Consider the following 18020-nt stretch of genomic DNA (forward strand, 5'->3'; position numbering starts at 1 on the left):
ATGTACAGGCACTCAACATTAGCACAGATACTTCATTTAAGCCTCCCCCCACCTTCCTCTTCCTTTGAGCCTAATTTTGCCCTTGTAAAAGCATATGCAGTTCTTATTGAAGTCCAGGAGAAGTGTGTGCACTTATGTGAGGGCAGAATTGACTTCTAGGGTTTTAGGCCTTTTTTGGTCAGTACTTCACATTTTTATTTTATGTACCGAATTTCATATATGGGTGATGCATACTTAGGCAAGGATAGGTGCGTGTGAATATGTTAATGGACACTGTGCAATGAAGAGAGTGTTTGGAGTTTTCTAGTTTATTGTGTTTTACATTCTTCATCTCACACACACATGGATTCTTTATAAAGAAATCAGCATGGTAAACATATTCTGGTATTCAATCTCTGCTGAGTTTTTTTGGAACATATGAGCATATATTTTGTTTTTGGTCAGCGTTAATATGCCATTTTACTGACAGAATAGTTCTAATACATTTATTGAGGGCAACCACAGCTAAATCTTGTATGGCTTAGTCCTGTATAGAATATACAGTGGCAAACTATTGGAGTGGCACAGAGAGAATTCCTTCCTACCCAAACTCTTTGAATGTTTCCCCATTTGTATCTTTGTCCTCTTCTATGCTATCCCTTACACTTGAAATTCTGTTGCAAAATCTTCATGTTACGTATAAAGGACTTCTAACACATGGGATTCTGAAACCAAAGTGCATTTTGTACTTGAATGTTCTTATCTCTGATTAACTTGTAAGATCCTTAGGCTTGAGATTAAGACTTCTATGTTTGTACAGTAGTTGGCATGTTTACGGTACTCAACAAATAACTACTGTAGATTGGTAAAACTGCCTATTTATCTCCGGGGGGTGAGGGGGGTGGGGTGTCAGAGGTCTCATTAATGTTCATAGAGTGCTTTGGAGAAAGATAAAATGCTATAATAATTGCTACATGATACTCACTGGCCTGTAGTTTTGGTTTAGTAGTGGATTGTTTGTGAATAGGTAGCAAGGAAGGTCTGGCATCTACCAGAGAACAAACCAACAGGTAAAATAAAATGAAGCTAAAGCACCTTTGACTTGGCCATGGATTGTAGCAATGAAAACTAATGGACAGCAACTTCTGTGAGGGCCACTTGCAATAATAATTGTGAGACAAACTGATACTTTGTGCAGGTTGTATTTAGCCAGAGATACCCGTTTGACACTAGGTGAAGCTTGCATCCTGCAGTGGACTGAAAAAGTCTGTTGTGGTGATGATGGCTTTCCATCATTATGGAATAATGTCAGTTGTTCCATAGTTAAAGATAAGATTGCAACAGAGGTTCTGTTATAAATTTTTGCATATCTCTTCTCTAAAAAATAAAATAGAGAGCGAGAGAGACACACACAAAACGGGCTCAAAACTGGTAGGTTAGATCTGAGCCTAAGGTAGAATTGTTTCGAGTATCAAGCGATTGGCTCACGAACTGCCTGAGTTATGACACCCTAAAAACAATCCAGTCAGGACAGTCCCAACAACTTAGCACATTACTGCCCTTTTGGAGCATGACAGCTGTAGTCATATGTTTGTTTGATCCATGACTAATCCTGCACAGTAAGCAGGGTATTGTATCTTTCATGTTAAGTTATTAATTGGACCATAATAAAACAAACAGTGATCTATGTCTGTTAAAAAAATAAAGAAAATAGCATCTTTATTACAACATGCTATTCACAGGGGGCTATATTCTTTCAAACTTTGTGGCTTCCCCCACCTCTTGTGAATTTCACAGCCAGATCATTTCAGATGTAGTTGTTTTGCTCCACAATTCAGTACAATCTCAAAAAGGAAAAAAAAAGGTAAAAGCGGTTTTTGAGCACTTTGTTAAGCAAAGAGAGCCCCGCCCATGCTAGATGTCAGCAAATGAGGGGTGACCCTAATCAACCAACCAAATTGAAATAGGTTAGGTGATGGATAGACAACAATTCAGTGGAAGTTTTATTTTTCATGTACCACTTTGCTCCTCCTTTATCACGTCAGAGGAGCCTGGATCAAGATAAACTGCTAAGAAACAAAACTTCTATTTTCATGCAAATGTATCTCATGACAACTCCCTTCCTACTGCCCCACCTATAAATTTATTGTTTCTAAGTAGAACTTTTTTCTAAGCTTCCCAGGAATTGATAACAGCTCATTTAAAAACTTTTATTTGTAATAAAACTGCATAATGAGGAGTTTCCTGTTAGAATTTGGGGTAAGCTGCAGTTATAGCTTGCTTCATGGCCTCTCAACCTAGAGAAGGTTGCAACTCATGGACTAGCTATATCGCTAAAACAGAGATCCCCAAACCATTGTTTATTGTAACATGGAATCACAGTTCAGGCCAACTGCACCTGTATTTCCCCTCAGTGACCCAGCAAAGGCATCTTCACTCAGGTTTCTGGCTTCCTAGCCTTTGCCTTTCTTGGGTGGAGATCTACATCTCTCTCCCTCGTGACCTGGGTATGTCCAGGCTGAACAGTTCAGTTCCTTCACTGTGTTATTCCCAGCAAAAGACAGTCCACCTAAACATGCTTGCTTCTTCCCACAGAGACAGCACACAGTGTAATTTCCTACAGTTATAAGTTACCACACAACTCTTCCTATGCAGGCTTATTTATTATGGTAAAAGTATTAGAGAAAATACATTAAAAACAATAAAAGAATCTACAAGCATGCTAAAAACAAGCTTGCAAGAGATCTCCCCCCACTGTCTGCACCATGCACACTGGCAGGTGAGCTCCCACAAGAGGTCTTGTTTGTGGTCACAAGTTTATAACAGCCTCTGCTCAGAACTAGCACCTAGTCTTCTGGAGCCTCAGTAGGCCATGGTGTTCGAACCCTTCCCTAAGGATTGGGGCCCGCCATGGACCAGAGGTCCTGTCCATTTGCTGGATCACAAAGAAGCCCTGAGTCATCTTAAATTCAGGCTATGTAGTCAAACTTTTTTTCTTTGTCAGTTACTCCCTGCAGAATGCAGACGGGGTCTCTGAACTGTCCTCATGTCACAGGTGACCAGCAGACAAAAAGTTCCCCATCAGGGCAAAACTTCAAAGGCTGAGTCAGTAGGTGGGGGGTTGCAATCCCCTCCTCCCCAGTAACCTCCTAAGAATTCCACTTCACACATATTGTCCCAAAAGATCAAGCATGTCTGCTATATTATTCATCATAGTCTTTTGAAATTCACAGTATCTCCTAGAGATTACATTAATCCTTCTTCGTCCTAAAGAAGTTCCATACAATGCCACAGTAGTACACAAACATTTTCATTTTCAATACAATGGACCCAGAAGTTACTAAGTGTAATTCAATACGGTTTTACTTAATTCCATAAGGTTTGCACATGATATTGCAGGATATTGTCATATCTGTCACAAATGGTATGGAAATGGTTGAGAACCAGTGCTCTACTTACACCCATTCATTAGGTGCTAAAAGAACCAACCCACCAATAGAACATACAATAATCCAATCTATTGTCACATAGACAGACACAAAAAGAAAAGGAGTACTTGTGGCACCTTAGAGACTAACCAATTTATTTGAGCATAAGTTTTTGTGAGCTATAGACAAACACAGGGGGTGAAGTCCTGACCCCCTGGAAATCAATGACAAATCTCCCATTGACTTCAACAGGGCCTGGATTTCATCCAGAGACTACTACAGAATGTTTGCTTCATTTCACATTTTCAGAAAAGCCTGGGATAGTGACTATAAAGTAAAAAATCCTGTGACATATCCCCTAATCAGGTGTACAGAAGCTCTTTAGCATGGTTTAATATTATGGGATATTGATTCTATTATATTTTCCATATGCAAAGAACAAACACACACTTGCAGTCAGAATGACCTTTATTTTATATTAAGAGTCCAACAAAGCAAGAAGGAACAAAGGTAAAGTCTGCAAAAGAGAGTACAGTGTGTGTGTATGTCTCACGTGCAGCAGGAAAGGAAACATCTGCATTTAAAAGTGTACTTCGTAGAACAAGTCATAACATTAACAAGCCACATATACCATAGGGTCTATTCCCCTTTTCTCTCTCTCATTTTTAATTAAGCATAACTGGGGTTTCTGGATTTAGGGTTAAACTGATAAAACTCCATACTGGAAACAAAACAAAAGGAAGAAAAATAATAATAAAAAAGCTAAACAAACACCCAAACTGACATGTTTTGGAGTGTTGAAAATGTTTAGGGGGTGGGGAGAGAGGAGGAGTTATGAAAAATAACTCTCTGAGAGCTCATTCCCTGCTGAGTGGTGTAATGTGAATGTAAATTAACAAAAACGACCAAGACTGGAAATTCAAGACCCTGATTGGAAAAAGAGCTGTCCAAAACCAGGGAAAATATGTTTGTCATTGTGAAACACTTTAAAATTGTGTGTGATTTATGAAACTTTGAATTTCACCCTGATCTAATTAGGAGAGGATTTCCCCTAGCTGGGGAGCTGTAAACGGCTTTCAAAATAGCGCCTACTGCCACCACCCATCAATCCTCACTCCCCAGCTATCGGTAGTTAGCCAGACACTCAAAGAAAGTGGGACACGGCCTATGCTTCCCCCTTTATCGTCCAGCACCCTACCTGTACACCGCTCGGAGGACTACATCTCCCAGCATGCTTTGTTGGCTCCTCTCCCCTGGAGCCCGGGCTTTGGGCGGGGTTGATGTAATGCGGTGAAGTCACAAAGCCTCTCGGGGAGGCGAGAGGCGGTGGGGCTCGCAAGAGGCTGCCGAAGCTGAAGAGGCAAAGGAGCGGCCGCTTTGTCTGTTTGCCGCCCGCAGAGAGCCACCTGCAGTCCCCGCACGGGCTGCGAGCCCCGCCCCGGCGCTCTGCAGAAGTGGTTCTGCCGCGGGGCCGCTTGGTTTTTTGCTGGAGAAGCTGGACAATGCAGGGTCGCTGCTTTCTCTGACTCCCCCCGCCCCATGACCTGCTGACGGTGGGACCCGGGTGTCTGCGGTCCCTCCCTGCCTGGCTGGACGCTGGATGCATTAGGCACGCGGGTTGCAGCTCGCCCTTCAGCATCCCTCCCACCCCTCCGAGATGGCGGACCCAGCCGAATGCAGCATCAAAGTGATGTGCCGGTTCCGGCCCCTCAACGAGGCGGAGATCCTCCGCGGGGACAAATTCATCCCCAAGTTCAAAGGCGAGGAGACGGTGGTGATCGGGGTAAGTCTCGCCGGGATGCCCCCCGCTCCCAGCTACCGCAGGGCCGAGCATCCCGGGGCCGCTGTCCTGCAGCCTTGGCGAAAAGCACCATCCCCCCCCCCCCTCCTTCGCGCGCCGCGCAGCACCCGCGCCCTGGGCACCTGGCTGCCTCCCTGCCGCGGCCCATTGTTCCCGCCCTCCGGTGTAGCTAGCGGGGTCCGGGCAGGCTCCTGCCGCAGAACTGCAGGGGAACCCGCTTCCTCCAGGAGGGGGCTGGGGCAGGAGCACGGGCACACCCCCAGGGTTTCTCTCACTTCCCAACCCTCCCCCCCTCCTCCTTCTCCTTCTTCTTCTTCTTCTTCTCCTCCTTTGACTTGGAGTTTATTGTCTCTCCCTCCCCCCCCCCCCCCGGGAAAGCAGCCCTGCGGGCACGCGGCCCCCTGTGGGATGAGAAGGGTCTGGGGGATGCAGACGCCGGGGCAGGGGGGAGAAGTTCCTCAGAGTGGGGCGGGTGGCACGAGCCTGCTCTGCACACCCCGGCTTTCTCCCGGGGACCAGTGACCGCCTCCGCTGCCCGCGGCTCCAGCCCCGGGGCCAGGGGCTGGGCGGCAGAGGGCAGCCCGCGTGCCGCGCTCCCCTCGTTCGTACCTGCGGTGGGGAGGAATTGAGTGGAGTCGGCCTCGCTTCCCACCTGGGTTGCAGCCTCCCAGCCCCCAGTATTGATTAGGCTGATGTCATTCTGCTCATTGGGCATGCTCGCGCTCTCCCTCGCTCGTGGGGTACCTCAAATGATTGGCAGGTGACAACAATTTCGGGAGAGAACTGCAGAGCTCAGTGTGCGTGTGTCTCTTCTCGTCCCCTCTCCCCGGGCTTGGCTTGCTCTCAGCCTCCGTATCTCACCAGCGGCGCTGTGTAAAAACCTGCCAGGTTGCGGTCGGTGCAGATGGAAGGAGAGAGGTGTACGGGCTGCGTGTGCTCTGGTGATTGATGGGTTCCCTTCAGCCCCTTTGCTGTCACATAGCTAGAGAGAGCTCATTGCGGCAGTCGCTGGAGGCCGCCTTCTTTCCCGGGAAAGTTTCTTCGCTTGAATGGATCGAAGAGCCTTCCGCCACTCTTGCTGTACGCGAGGAGTCGTGCTGGGAGTTCTTACGGGCTTCTGAGCACCGGCCCGTGGTTACTCCGCGCCCAGTGTGTTTTGTGGACAACAGGATCGGTGCTCCCTGAACGTGCTCGGTCAATGATCGTTCTGTTGCACCTGTTTTGCATTGTGTTTGCACTGGAGCCATGTGAGGTCAGGAGCAGGAGGCAGAGATTAAATCCTAACCTGTTCCTTCGAAGCAGAAAAAAAGTGTCGTTTTGCAGTATGTAGTTGTTGAGTATAGTTTGGATGTAAAGCCATCATTAAATTTTATTATGCATTATTTATAGAGGCACATAGACAAAGGGTTACAGATTCCAGTAGAACAAATAGTTGTTTTGAATCGTCTGGAAGCACAGTGTAGTAAAATCTCATTCCATGGGCAGGTTAGTGATATAGTTGAAATGTTCATCCTTAGATAAGTAGATCCGCATGTGGTGGTTCTTTCTACCACAAAGTCTAAAATATATATTTAAGCATCAGTTCACTACTCCAGGTCCTAGTGACAACAGATTTCTGGACAGGCCAATATTCTTGTTCCACCAGCATATCACGCTGGGAAGTAACCTTCATAACAGCAAAGGGCTCTGGAATCACTGATTAGAGCATATCTAACATGATCACTAAAAAAGCAATCTATGTGGTTATTTGGATTCCTGTATGATCTGGGACTAGGGTGACCATATTTCCCTATGCTGAATATGGAACACCTAGTAAAATTACTCGTATTCAAGCAAGTTCAATGGCAATCAATCAGAACTATGCAGTACAAACATTCAAAGTAACATCAAGTTGACTGAACCCCTGTTAAAAAGAAATAGTGCACAGTTGGATTCTTCTTCTTTACCTTCTTATCTTTAAGGCTTTAGGGCTCACACGGGAGAGGTGACACACACACATACTCCCATACGCCTTTCTCACACGGGCAGTGACTGACCCGACCCAACCCTCCCTTCCCGGCGATCTCGGCCCTCCATGCTTGGTTGGGCCCCCAGCGTGGACCCACCTCTCCTGGTACCTGGTGTTGCCTCTTCCTGAGGCAGCACATGGAGGTGGCATGCAGGGTCATATGCCCGCCAGATTTTTGCCAGGGTTCACCCCAGAAAGTGGCCAGCAGCAGCCTTTCGGCACTGCATGGGAGGGCAGGGACCGGAGCTGCTTCCAGTCGAGGGGGGGGGAGGGATGACCTGGCCCCTGTATTTGCAGAGCTCATCTCTTCTTCCCCTCCCCGCTGTGCCTGGAAGCAGCTTGTCCCTTCCTGCTCACATAGTGTCGAAAGGCAGCTAACACCTCCAGGCTGCTGCTGGCCACCAACATAACCCAGCCGCCTCCTGTCCCCCAGGTAGAGGTGGTTCAGCAGGGTCCCTAGGGGACGGAGCAGCCCCACGCTCCTTGGGGGCAGGACCGAGGGCAAGTGACGAGGATGCTAAGACCCTGCCCGGGGGCTGCTATGGAGCCTGCAGGGTCGGGGTGCTAACAGACTGGAAATCACTTCCGCCCCTCTACTCCAGAGCTTAGATGAGGGGCAGAGACACTTCCCTATGCCAGTGCTGTGTGGGGCTTTGGCACGTTCAGGGCTCGGCTCCTCCTGGCCAGCGACCCAGGCCGGAGGGTCTTGGGCTTTCCCAGGGTGCTGTCCCAGCCAGAAGCAGTTGGGGAAGGAAGGAGCCTGCCAGCGAGGCTGTTGGTGGGCTGAGCACTCTGACCTGGGGCTGGTTCTCCGCACAGCGCTGGGAATGGGATGCGCCCCACCGGGGGGATATAGAGGAGCAGCGGGGCTGGGGGGGTGGTGGTGAAGGGGCAAAGCAGGGAGAGGACAGCGAGAGGGGGAGCACATAAAAGGCAGATGGGTGGGCAGCAGAGGTGACACTTAGCCAGCTGCTGCCTAACACCTGCCTGCACTCACCAGCCACTGCAGCGCACTGCCAGTGCCGGCCAGAAACAGGATGGGGGTGGGGCCCTGCTGGCCAAGAGCTGCCATCCAGCGGGGTCTGTGCTGATGGACCAGCAGGGGGAGCGGCCAGCCCCGCATGCTCCAACCTTATCGCACCACCAACCTCGCACGCCCACCCTCATTGTCAGTTATTGCCCTCTCCCCTCTCACCACTGGTGGGCAGGTGGTTGGTGAGCAGGGATCCGGCCAGCAGCAGGAACCACCAGTACAGATGCGGGGTGGGGAGAGAGACAGAAAATACGCCCACTTTTAAGAAAGTCAGGACACCTACAGGAGGGCTTAAATATGGGACTGTCCCTTTAAAACCAAGACATCTGGTCACCCTATCTGGGACCCAACTCTCCCACAGACTGTTTGCTTATCATGGCAGTTAAGATTGTCTGGGGTGTGCTTGCTGTTAGTTCTTGGAGCTGAAGCTTTCCAATGGAGGCCCTTATCTTTGGAATGGCTCCTTTTGGCAGTCTGCCAGCATGGGGCTTTGGTGATCTTCAGTGCATGATGTAGGACCAGGTCATTTCTACTTGAGCTAGTATGTGGTTAATTGTCTGACTTGCTGGATTTTGTTTTCCCTTGGTGCTTTGTTTTGTATTTTGGCCTGCAGTGATCACAGCCATATTTATGCTACTCATTATAAGGTTTATTTTTATAACCAAATACTTAGATAAGTGCTTGAGATAAATAAATAATAAACCACATAAATGGCTAGTTGGTTATTAACAAGGTTTTTATTTCAACTGCTTACAGGTATTGTCAGAATTTATTGGAAGGACAAGCAGTTTTTCATGAGAGAGCTGCTAAATGACTCATGAACGACTGAAATGTTTTGAGATAAATGTTATAGAAAAGTTTATTTCTCTTCTCTTTTTTAATTACTGAGGGCATTGCATCAAAACAGGATATTTGCTTTCTGAGCAGATTCTCATTCCTCACCTTCAGTTTTAATCATAATAATCTTCACAGCAATTAATCTGATGTCAAAACAGAGGATTGTGACTTCAGGCAATGAATGTTTAGAATGAAGGAGAAATAACGAGCAGGAAGAGATGAAACCTTATAAAAGAGAGATCTTCTTCATGCAAATGTCAGTGACCTTAAACAACACATAAAGTATATTAATTAAACTAAAAGTAGAATTGTTTTAAAAAAACTGGAATCTGACTAAATCAGTTTACAGAGAATTTGAACGTAAAGTGGTATTTTATTTTTTTTCATGGAAGTGAAACCATGTGCAAATTGTAATTCTGGTTATAGCTCATCTCTGCTTATAATGTAGTTCTTTGGAAAACACTGAGTTCAGTTTAAAATGATTCAGGTGAAGAAAGAGCTCAAACATCGCTATAAAGCGTTAGCTGCTCTCTCCAAAGACAAAAACGAAAAACAGATATTTTCTCGTTCTTATGCATTGGAGGTCTTAGTCTCTAATTTATGACATGTAAAAGTGTATTTTGAACCTTGTGTATAACTTGTGGTTTGGCAGGATAAATCTTCATCACCTTTAGTTTATCATCCTGGAAAGCTTGTCTCAACCAGAACAGCTTCTTCCTTTCTCTTTCTCATGACATGGCTAGGGTCTGGGAAGAAGACCTAGTGACATCCAATGAGACTTAGGGCTTGTCTACACTACCGTCCGGATCGACTGGCAGTGATCGATCCAGCAGGAGTCGATTTATCGTGTCTAGTATAGACGCGATAAATCAACCGCTGATTGCTTTAGCATCCACTCTGGTACTCCACCTCAACAAGAAGCGCAAGGGGAATTGACAGGAGAGCATCTCCCATTTACACTCCACAGTGAAGACACCGCGGAAAGTAGATCTGAGTACATCAACTTCAGCTACATTATTCACGTAGCTGAAGTTGCATAACTTAGATCGATTACCCCCATAGTGTAGACCAGGCCTTGGTTTGCTTAGTTGTAAGTTTGTCACATTAAACAGAGAAAAAAATGTATCTCTTGAGTTGGGTTCGCTGCCATGATGCCTGTGAGGAAATCAGCTAGTTTAAACTGGCTTGAGGGGCTGATGTTTTCTGTATCTCTTTACAGTTTTTGAATTATAAACATTCATAAGAATATTTTCACACTTGAGGCCTTGACCTTAACTGGAACCTGTGGGTACTACTGCAATATACTATTAATAATAGAATGTATTATTGATCTTCATTATTTAGTGTGTCAGATTGAATGCTCAGCTCCAATAACTAGTAATACTTACCCACAGAAAAATCACATTTCTGCTAGAAAATGTTCCCAGCATAGTCTTCATTTTAGAAGAGCGCTCTTTTTCTTTAACATTCATAAAGTTATTAAGATGGAATTGCCAAGCTAAATTAAACAAATCAACCACAATTTCAAATGGTCCTCTGTTGCTTCTGAATAAAGGCCGCAAAGTGGGTCTTTTGTTAGTCCAGCATCTTTTTCTTTTTCTTCAGCAATATCAGGACTGATTTTTCTATGAGAAGACTGTAAAACTAGTGGAGTCTTGTCATCACAAAAGATAAGACTGAAACCTGAATAACTGAAAGGGGAGAAGATGTCTAATCCAACTCTTCTGAATCCTTAAAGTGAGATTATTTTTTTTCTTAACTCAAGCTCCTGACAAACAACTCGGGGGAAATGCTTTCTTTGTGAAATATTCAACATCATGCACCTCCTGTTGTTTTCTCCTATTACAGTTTTATGGGGTTTCAGAAGGTCCTCCAGCAGCTACAGGATGGGAAGACTTAAAATTACTGCTTTCTCTTTTCTTTTTCTTTTTTTTTAAAAAAGGCAAATGACTCCTCCTCCCCCCCAACTTCTTTTGGGACGTCTTTGAGTCTATTTCTATACATCTTGAGTAAAGCTGTATTTTATCATAACCATGACTCTGTGACTTTCAGGATTTGCTTATCTAAAACAGTCCTGGCCCCATTGAAGTCTATGGCAAAATTCCCCTTGACTTTAATAGGAGTGGGATTTCATCCATGGTCTTTGTCACCTGAACCAGCCTCCTCCATGAATCTTCTTAGATTTGGCTGTACATGTGTACCGTTTACTATGGATAAACTAATATAATTAAATGGCTTTAAACAATTTTTAATGGCAAATTGGAGACTAATTACCTTTTCTCAATTTTCCATGGCCAACAATATAATAATTAAAATTTTAGTGTGTCAGACTTATTTTTAAGTTCAAATTGACTCCTGCGTTTTTACTGTGACTTAACCCTTTTTTTGCCATGATGGCCAACTTACCTTGATCATCCTAGGGCATGAAGAGGCAAAAGCAATAAATAAATTGCTTTCTTTTGCAGTTCACGTTTAACTAAGCTACTGGATTCCTTATTGAGTTTCAAACAGATTTTCAGTAGACTGCTGCTTAGTTTGTTGTCTTTGTTCCTCTGTACCATCAAGGTGACTCTGTTAGCTATTTGGTTTTGCCTGATGTGTCTGCAAATGTATTTTCCTTGACAGGTTTTTTTTTTCCTTGTATTTTGTGAGTGTTAAGCGGTGTGCACAGTTCAGCCAGTGAAGTATCTTGGTGACCTGAAAACACTTAACACCTGCAGCTACTGTACTCACATGCCTAAGTGTTTGCAGGATTGAGGACTGGGAGGGATACACTGGGAGACTCTGCGAGGAAATAAGCTGCCTGTGATGTAAAAAGACTATTTTCCCAGCTAAGTTTGTGGGCCTGCAATATATTTCCCCCCCAAATTTAAAAAATAAATAAAGAGCAAGGAATTGAACTTAATTGAGGGGAAAAAATGCAGGAACAAGTTCTTTCTTTGTTCTTCAGGTGGATCTGTAGTGCCCACTCATTTTGAAGCTTGCTGTTAGTGAAAGGCAGAAACGGATGTTCTTTAGTTTTAGTTATGATATTTAGCATTGTGGATTGCCTGAACTAATTTCTGGCTGTCCTAATGTCAGTGTTTTGTATTTCCAGGAAGGAGACAGAAATTAACTTTTTGGTTCTGGTTTCGCATTCCTTTTTGAGATGAAACGCGAGCAAAATATTGGCATGTACCTCTGCATACTGAATCTGCTGAGTTTTGCACATCTCTTGTTGTGCAGGCAACATAGGGGGAGGGAGGGAGAGGAGTGTTTGTTTTTAGTTGTTGCTCAACAGGATGCATTCCAGCTGACTAAGTGTGGCACTGGTGGGCTTTGAAGCAAGTCCTTGCCAGTTGTGCTTGACTAGAAGGATGATGGCTATGATACAGGACCTTAAAGTGTGTGTGTGTGTGAGAGAGAGAGAGAGAGAGAGAAAAAACCAGTAAGGAAAATGGAACAAGTCTAAGGGTCCATATACTAGCATCCGATGAAGTGAGCTGTAGCTCACGAAAGCTTATGCTCAAATAAGTTTGTTAGTCTCGAAGGTGCCACAAGTACTCCTTTTCTTTTTGCCATTACAGACTAACACGGCTGCTACTCTGAAACCTATACTAGCGTAACTTGTTCTCTCAGAGGGAAGTCCTACTATCTATTGTTTCAGCCTTGATCTGCTCTAAAGAGTCCTTATTGTGTTCAGTGACTACATTTTTTGTGAAGAGACATTGAATAATTTTTTGTTTTGTTAATCGGACACTAGAGAACATGTAAGGATGTAGGGAGCAAAAGGTCAAATGATGTTTCACAGCATAACACAGTACTTGTCAGACGCAAATAATGACAGCCCATTCTTCTAGGGAAAAAATGTCTATTTTTACCTAGTTTTCTAATGCGTTTACTATTGACACTATATTTTTCCCCTTAAAGTATCAGGTCAGACTATTCTCTCTCTCTCTCTCATGCAGGAATGATAGTGAAGTTAATGAAAGTTGCACTCGTAAGAAGAGAATTAGATCCATAAATTCTTTCGGTTTAAAGATCTTCGCAGACTATTTATCTGGATCATTCATGCCTAATTAACTTATTTAGCAAAAAGACCTAAAACGACTGGATAGTAGAGCAGCGACAATGTGGCATAAAAATCCTCATTGGTTCTTGAAAGCCGTTCACATGATTTGGTGGTTCCCTTTGATGCTGCATGGCACATTGCTCTTTTAATGAAATCCACACCGATATTTCCACCTCTGAATGCACAAGGGTAGACTATCATATCTTGATGTGAGACACCCTAGAAATACTAGAAATTATACTCTCATAGATTGATGTGGGGTGGGAATGTCTGTATTGCTAGTGAAGTTGATTTTATTTTAACTTATCAAAATCTAACCTGTCAATTTGTTCTGTTAAATATGTTAATATTTTTTTGAAAAAAATATTTCGCCATGTGTTGAGATTGTTTTCTTTCCTTTTATACAACACACACAATACATACTTGATGTACAGTCATTCATTAGGTGTGTGATATATTTTTTGTTACAATTTTTCTAGTGGGAAAACTTAAGCTGGAAACCTTTAATGTGTTATAACTGTGCATCCTTAGTTCATTTCCCTGCCCTCTCCTAACTTCTTTATTCCCATGAAGTTTAAGCATTGTTTCTGTAAAAGAGCTAGTCTGAGATACCTGTAATGAAATACAAGCATCTTGCAGAGATAAACATATTATGTCTTTGAAGCCTATCATCTCCAAAGACACTATGAAATGATACAAATGTGTGGTGGGTTCTTCTCTTTTAGAAAACATGACTAATCCTCCCACACCATCAAGTTTTCCTTCAGTATGACATAAGTTGATACATTGCAAAGCATGTGGTTGACCCCGATGCCTTTCATCTTTCTGCTTTATGTATAAGATGTGTCATGCTGTGCTAACTTTCCTGTCGTGTTGGGCTGTGTTGTTTCCATGCCTGATTATTTCTAGAGATGGAAAAGTGGAGTGCTGGCAAATCTGTCACTTTATTTCTGTGGTGATTTCCCTCCTACTCCAACCCATGAATTAGCTTAAGGGGAATGGGACACATCTTTTATAAGTACCACATTTTCTGTCAGTTTATAAGGCTTCCCGATCTGCTGCAGAACAAACATGTTTCACTAACTTAAGGACTGTAGTTGTAGCCATCCAGGGAATAATTGTTGGAACTGCTAAAAAGAGTAGATTGCTCTAGGTTCTGTTATGCTTAATAATTAATTGATTGAAGGGGAAGCTGTTTAGGAGGTGGAGTTCTTACTGCAGTGGAATAATTAGTGGAGTAGAGTTTCTGGTTCTAACAGAGGAGTTAATTGTCTGGTACATGAGGGCTGGCTGGATCTGCAGCTGCCTTCTTTATTAGGAAATTAATTTTTGCAGCTTCCCTCTTTGAGAAACAGCCAACCACCCAATGAATTTAAAAATCTAATATATTGCATTCTCAATTGTAATTTAGGGCAACGAGAGATTTAACAGCAGATATATATTTGTACAGATAAGGGCTTTCTGCAGACATTTCTGTATTCTCAAATTTAAATTTGCTTTCCTTCAAACCACCTCATCTCTGATCCTGCCAGATTTCATAAGCTAGGCTGGGTTAGTACATGATTAGGCCACTTCTAAGGGCCAGTCTACACTGGCAATGCGGCAGTGCTTTAATGTGCCTTGTGTGCTTGCAGCGCAGCGCTGGGAGACAGCTCTCCCAGTGCTCTTAAAAAAAAAAAACAAAACACCTCAATGAGGGGCGTAGCTCCCAGTGCTGGGGCACTGTTTACACTGGTGTTTTACAGCGCTGCAACTTGCTGTGCTCAGGAGGGTGTTTTTTCACACCCCTGAGCGAGAAAGTTGCAGTGCTGTTATTTGCCAGTGTAGACAAGGAACATATTGGTGTTGTCTGTTTCTGTGAAATTTCCCTTGTGTGCAGGAGCAGTGGGAGTTCTGGTGTACACTAATTATTGGTAATGTCTTAAACCACTGTGTATGAGCAAGGCTAGATGATGTGATTGTACAAATGCTGGTGGCTGGACTTCATTAACAGTGATTGCACCAGCACAAAAGCTTAATGGTGGGAGGTTCCTGAAGATGCAGCCTTAGGTACTGCAGGAAGAGCTGTTGCTGATTTCACCATTGGTACCCTGTGAGCTGGTACAGGACCAGTTCTCTAGCACAATTTTGAGGCAGAAGTGTTTGCCTTTCAGATGCAAAACCAACATCATGAACCCTGTGGTGGCTATTAAAATTCCTTCTGGAGAGTTATTTGGAAAGAGCATTCGTTATGTCCTATCCTAAGGTGTTGTGCTCCTAATTGAAAAATAATGTTTCAACCCATATTTGCATTTCAGTGGCGGATGAAGCGATCCTGTGGGTGTTTTGCCTATAAAATGCTGTAGGCTGCAGTTGTCTGTGTATGATCCTTAACCTGAGGGGGAAAATGAAATGGAAAAACAGCTTCCATTTACATTCATTTCAAACATGTGTGTTTCTTATAATGTTCATTGTTTTCACTGAAGCAAGTTCCTTTCAGCACTCCTCATGTACTATAGGTTTTTTGAATGCAGTCTTTTCCAAGCCCCAATCCACTTTTATTTTATTTTTTAATCCCCATGTCCTATAAACACCAGTATGTGTGTCAACAGTGTGGAATTATAGCTAAAGGTTTGACATTTTGAAGTTTAGATTCTTGATTTTTAGGATAATTGATTTATAAAATTCTAAACAATTGTAGAAATAGTTGCAGTTACATATCTCTTGTGCCTTGGTCAACCATGTTTTGCTAGCTGCTATATGGCCTCTTTCTCTTGGAGGAACACACTGGGGTCAATTTTTTAATAAATAGAAGTATATGATTTCACATGACTTTTCTGTGTGATGATTTTTTTTTGTTTAATTATATATTTTCTTGTGGACCGTGTTCTAGTCTGGGAAAAGAGGTGATGATGGATTTTTAATTCAGTGCTCCAAGTGAAGAATTTCACAAGGTAGACAGAAGACAAGGGTCTCTCTGGGTCATCCTGTGACCCAGAGTAAGGGAGGAGTTAAATTTATAATTTACATGGGGAGAGGGGAGAAGAGACGGGTGAGGGCTCCTTTTAAAAAGTGGACACATCTAAGATCTTGAAATCAAGGTCTCAGCATTGATGATTAGATTCCTTGACTTCAGGGAATAGTTCTGTCTATGGTTCAGTTTCTAAAGTGGGTTGCTTCCCTTTGTCTTGAATATATGATCATGAGTTAGCTTGAAACTAGGCAATAGAGGTAGCCAGACAGGAATTGGGAAACCTTTATTGAAATATTTTAGAGGGAGTGGGATTGAGGAGTCTTGAAAGTTAATCTAACACCGTGGTTCTCACCAGGGGTATGCATACACCTAGGGGTATTCAGAGGTCTTCCAGGGGGCACTTCAAGTCATTTAGATATTTGCTAGTGCTTTTTATGTAAACTGTTGTACTGACTTTGCCTAGTTTTACAAAGTAAAATTTCATGCAGACAGCGTTTTGTTCATGCTGCTCTATATACTATACCCTAAAATGTAAGTATAATATTTATATCCAATGGATTTATTTTATAATTGTATGGTAAAAATGAGAGAGTAAGCACATTTTTCAGTAACAGCATGCTGTAACACTCGCTTGTATTTTTATGTCGGATTGTATAAGCAAGTAGGTTTTAAGCGAGGTGAAACTTGGGGTACACAAGACAAATCAGACTCCTGAAAGGGGTACAGTAGTTTGGAAAGGTTGAGAACCACTGATCTAACAAACCAAGTGGGATACATGTGTTCTATCTTTCAGACTCCAGCTTGCATTAATTAATGTCTGTAAAGCACTTTGAAGATAAAAAGCACTATATAGGCACTAATAATGTCAATCCCTGAGATGGAGATTGAGTTATGATTCATAAGCATGGGTATTTCATAATTTTTTATTATGTCTATCCTTTATATTACTTAACTTTCCAATAGCAAGAACATCTTAATTGTTACCATATTTTCAATTTCTAGTGTCTGTCTTCTTCCTTGTCAGTCATGTTAAATGCTATCACTTCAGTTGTCCTTGAGTGTGTCCTTTCAGAAGATATCTGGGAAGTACGGTATCTCAAAGAATAACCATGCATTATGGAGAAAACTAACCAACCTCTTTAGCTGGGCATTAAGAGTATTTGAAACAGATCCTGGGCCAAGGTGAACCCCTTAACTTACTGTAGGACAAGCCCAAAACTCTGGACCAGAGGAGCGCAATTTTGGTGATCCTTAGTTCCCAGCTTTGTCATATGAGTGAATGCTGAACATGAGTAGATGTGGTGCCAAGGTGCCTGAGTCCATGGCAGAGAGCTAAATTCCCATGTTGCAGCCTGTTCGTAATGGGAGCTGTGCAAGGTGCTGAAACACTAACCTTCAGTAGATCTTGGTTCCTCATTATCGTTGACTTCTAGCAACCACAAGTGCCATTAATCCTTTTCCAATAACGGCGATCTGGATACATTTGTCTGAAGCATCCCAAAGCAAACCTTTCTTTAGCTACAATATGGTCCTGCCTACCAAATGACAGGCTTTTTCTTTTCTTTTTTTCCTCCTGCTCTTGGTGCAAAGAGGAGGAAATCTAACTGATGTGAAGGCAGGAGACTGTGCATTTAGTCTTTGGCAGAGCTCGGAATAAAAGTCAAGAAGGTCTTATCTTATCTTTCCTGTGACTCACCTATCAAGTGAAGATTAACTAGTTTTTGTAAAGCACTTTGAGGCCCCCTAAAGGGTGTCCTTATAGAAGTGAAAATAAGTCCTCCAATTGACATTTAGTTTATCATATGTCTTGACTTGATGTCACAAGATATGTTTAAAATGTATCAAATACTTCAGTTAAATGTATTGTGCCTTAGTAATGCTGTAGTTAGGCATTCACATTTAATTTAAAACAGACCTGATTTGTGTCTTA

The 18020-nt window shown here is 43.2% G+C and overlaps 1 protein-coding gene across 3 annotated transcripts in view; it reads left to right on the top strand.

Annotated features, from left to right (window-relative positions):
* Nucleotides 1-4753: 4753 nt before the first annotated feature.
* KIF5C (kinesin family member 5C) overlaps nt 4754-18020 on the top strand; it is a 120133-nt gene continuing 106866 nt past the window's right edge. For all 3 annotated transcript variants that reach the window (XR_012641416.1, XM_074967323.1, XM_074967325.1), the window contains exon 1: nt 4754-5190. Coding sequence is in view for 2 of the 3 variants with exons in the window: in XM_074967323.1 (XP_074823424.1) it covers nt 5065-5190 (126 nt within the window). In the remaining variant the exon portion in view is untranslated. The remainder of the gene's footprint in view (nt 5191-18020) is intronic.

The sequence above is a fragment of the Natator depressus genome, chromosome 11, assembly GCF_965152275.1.
Source record: "Natator depressus isolate rNatDep1 chromosome 11, rNatDep2.hap1, whole genome shotgun sequence".
NCBI classification, from domain to species: Eukaryota; Metazoa; Chordata; order Testudines; family Cheloniidae; genus Natator; species Natator depressus.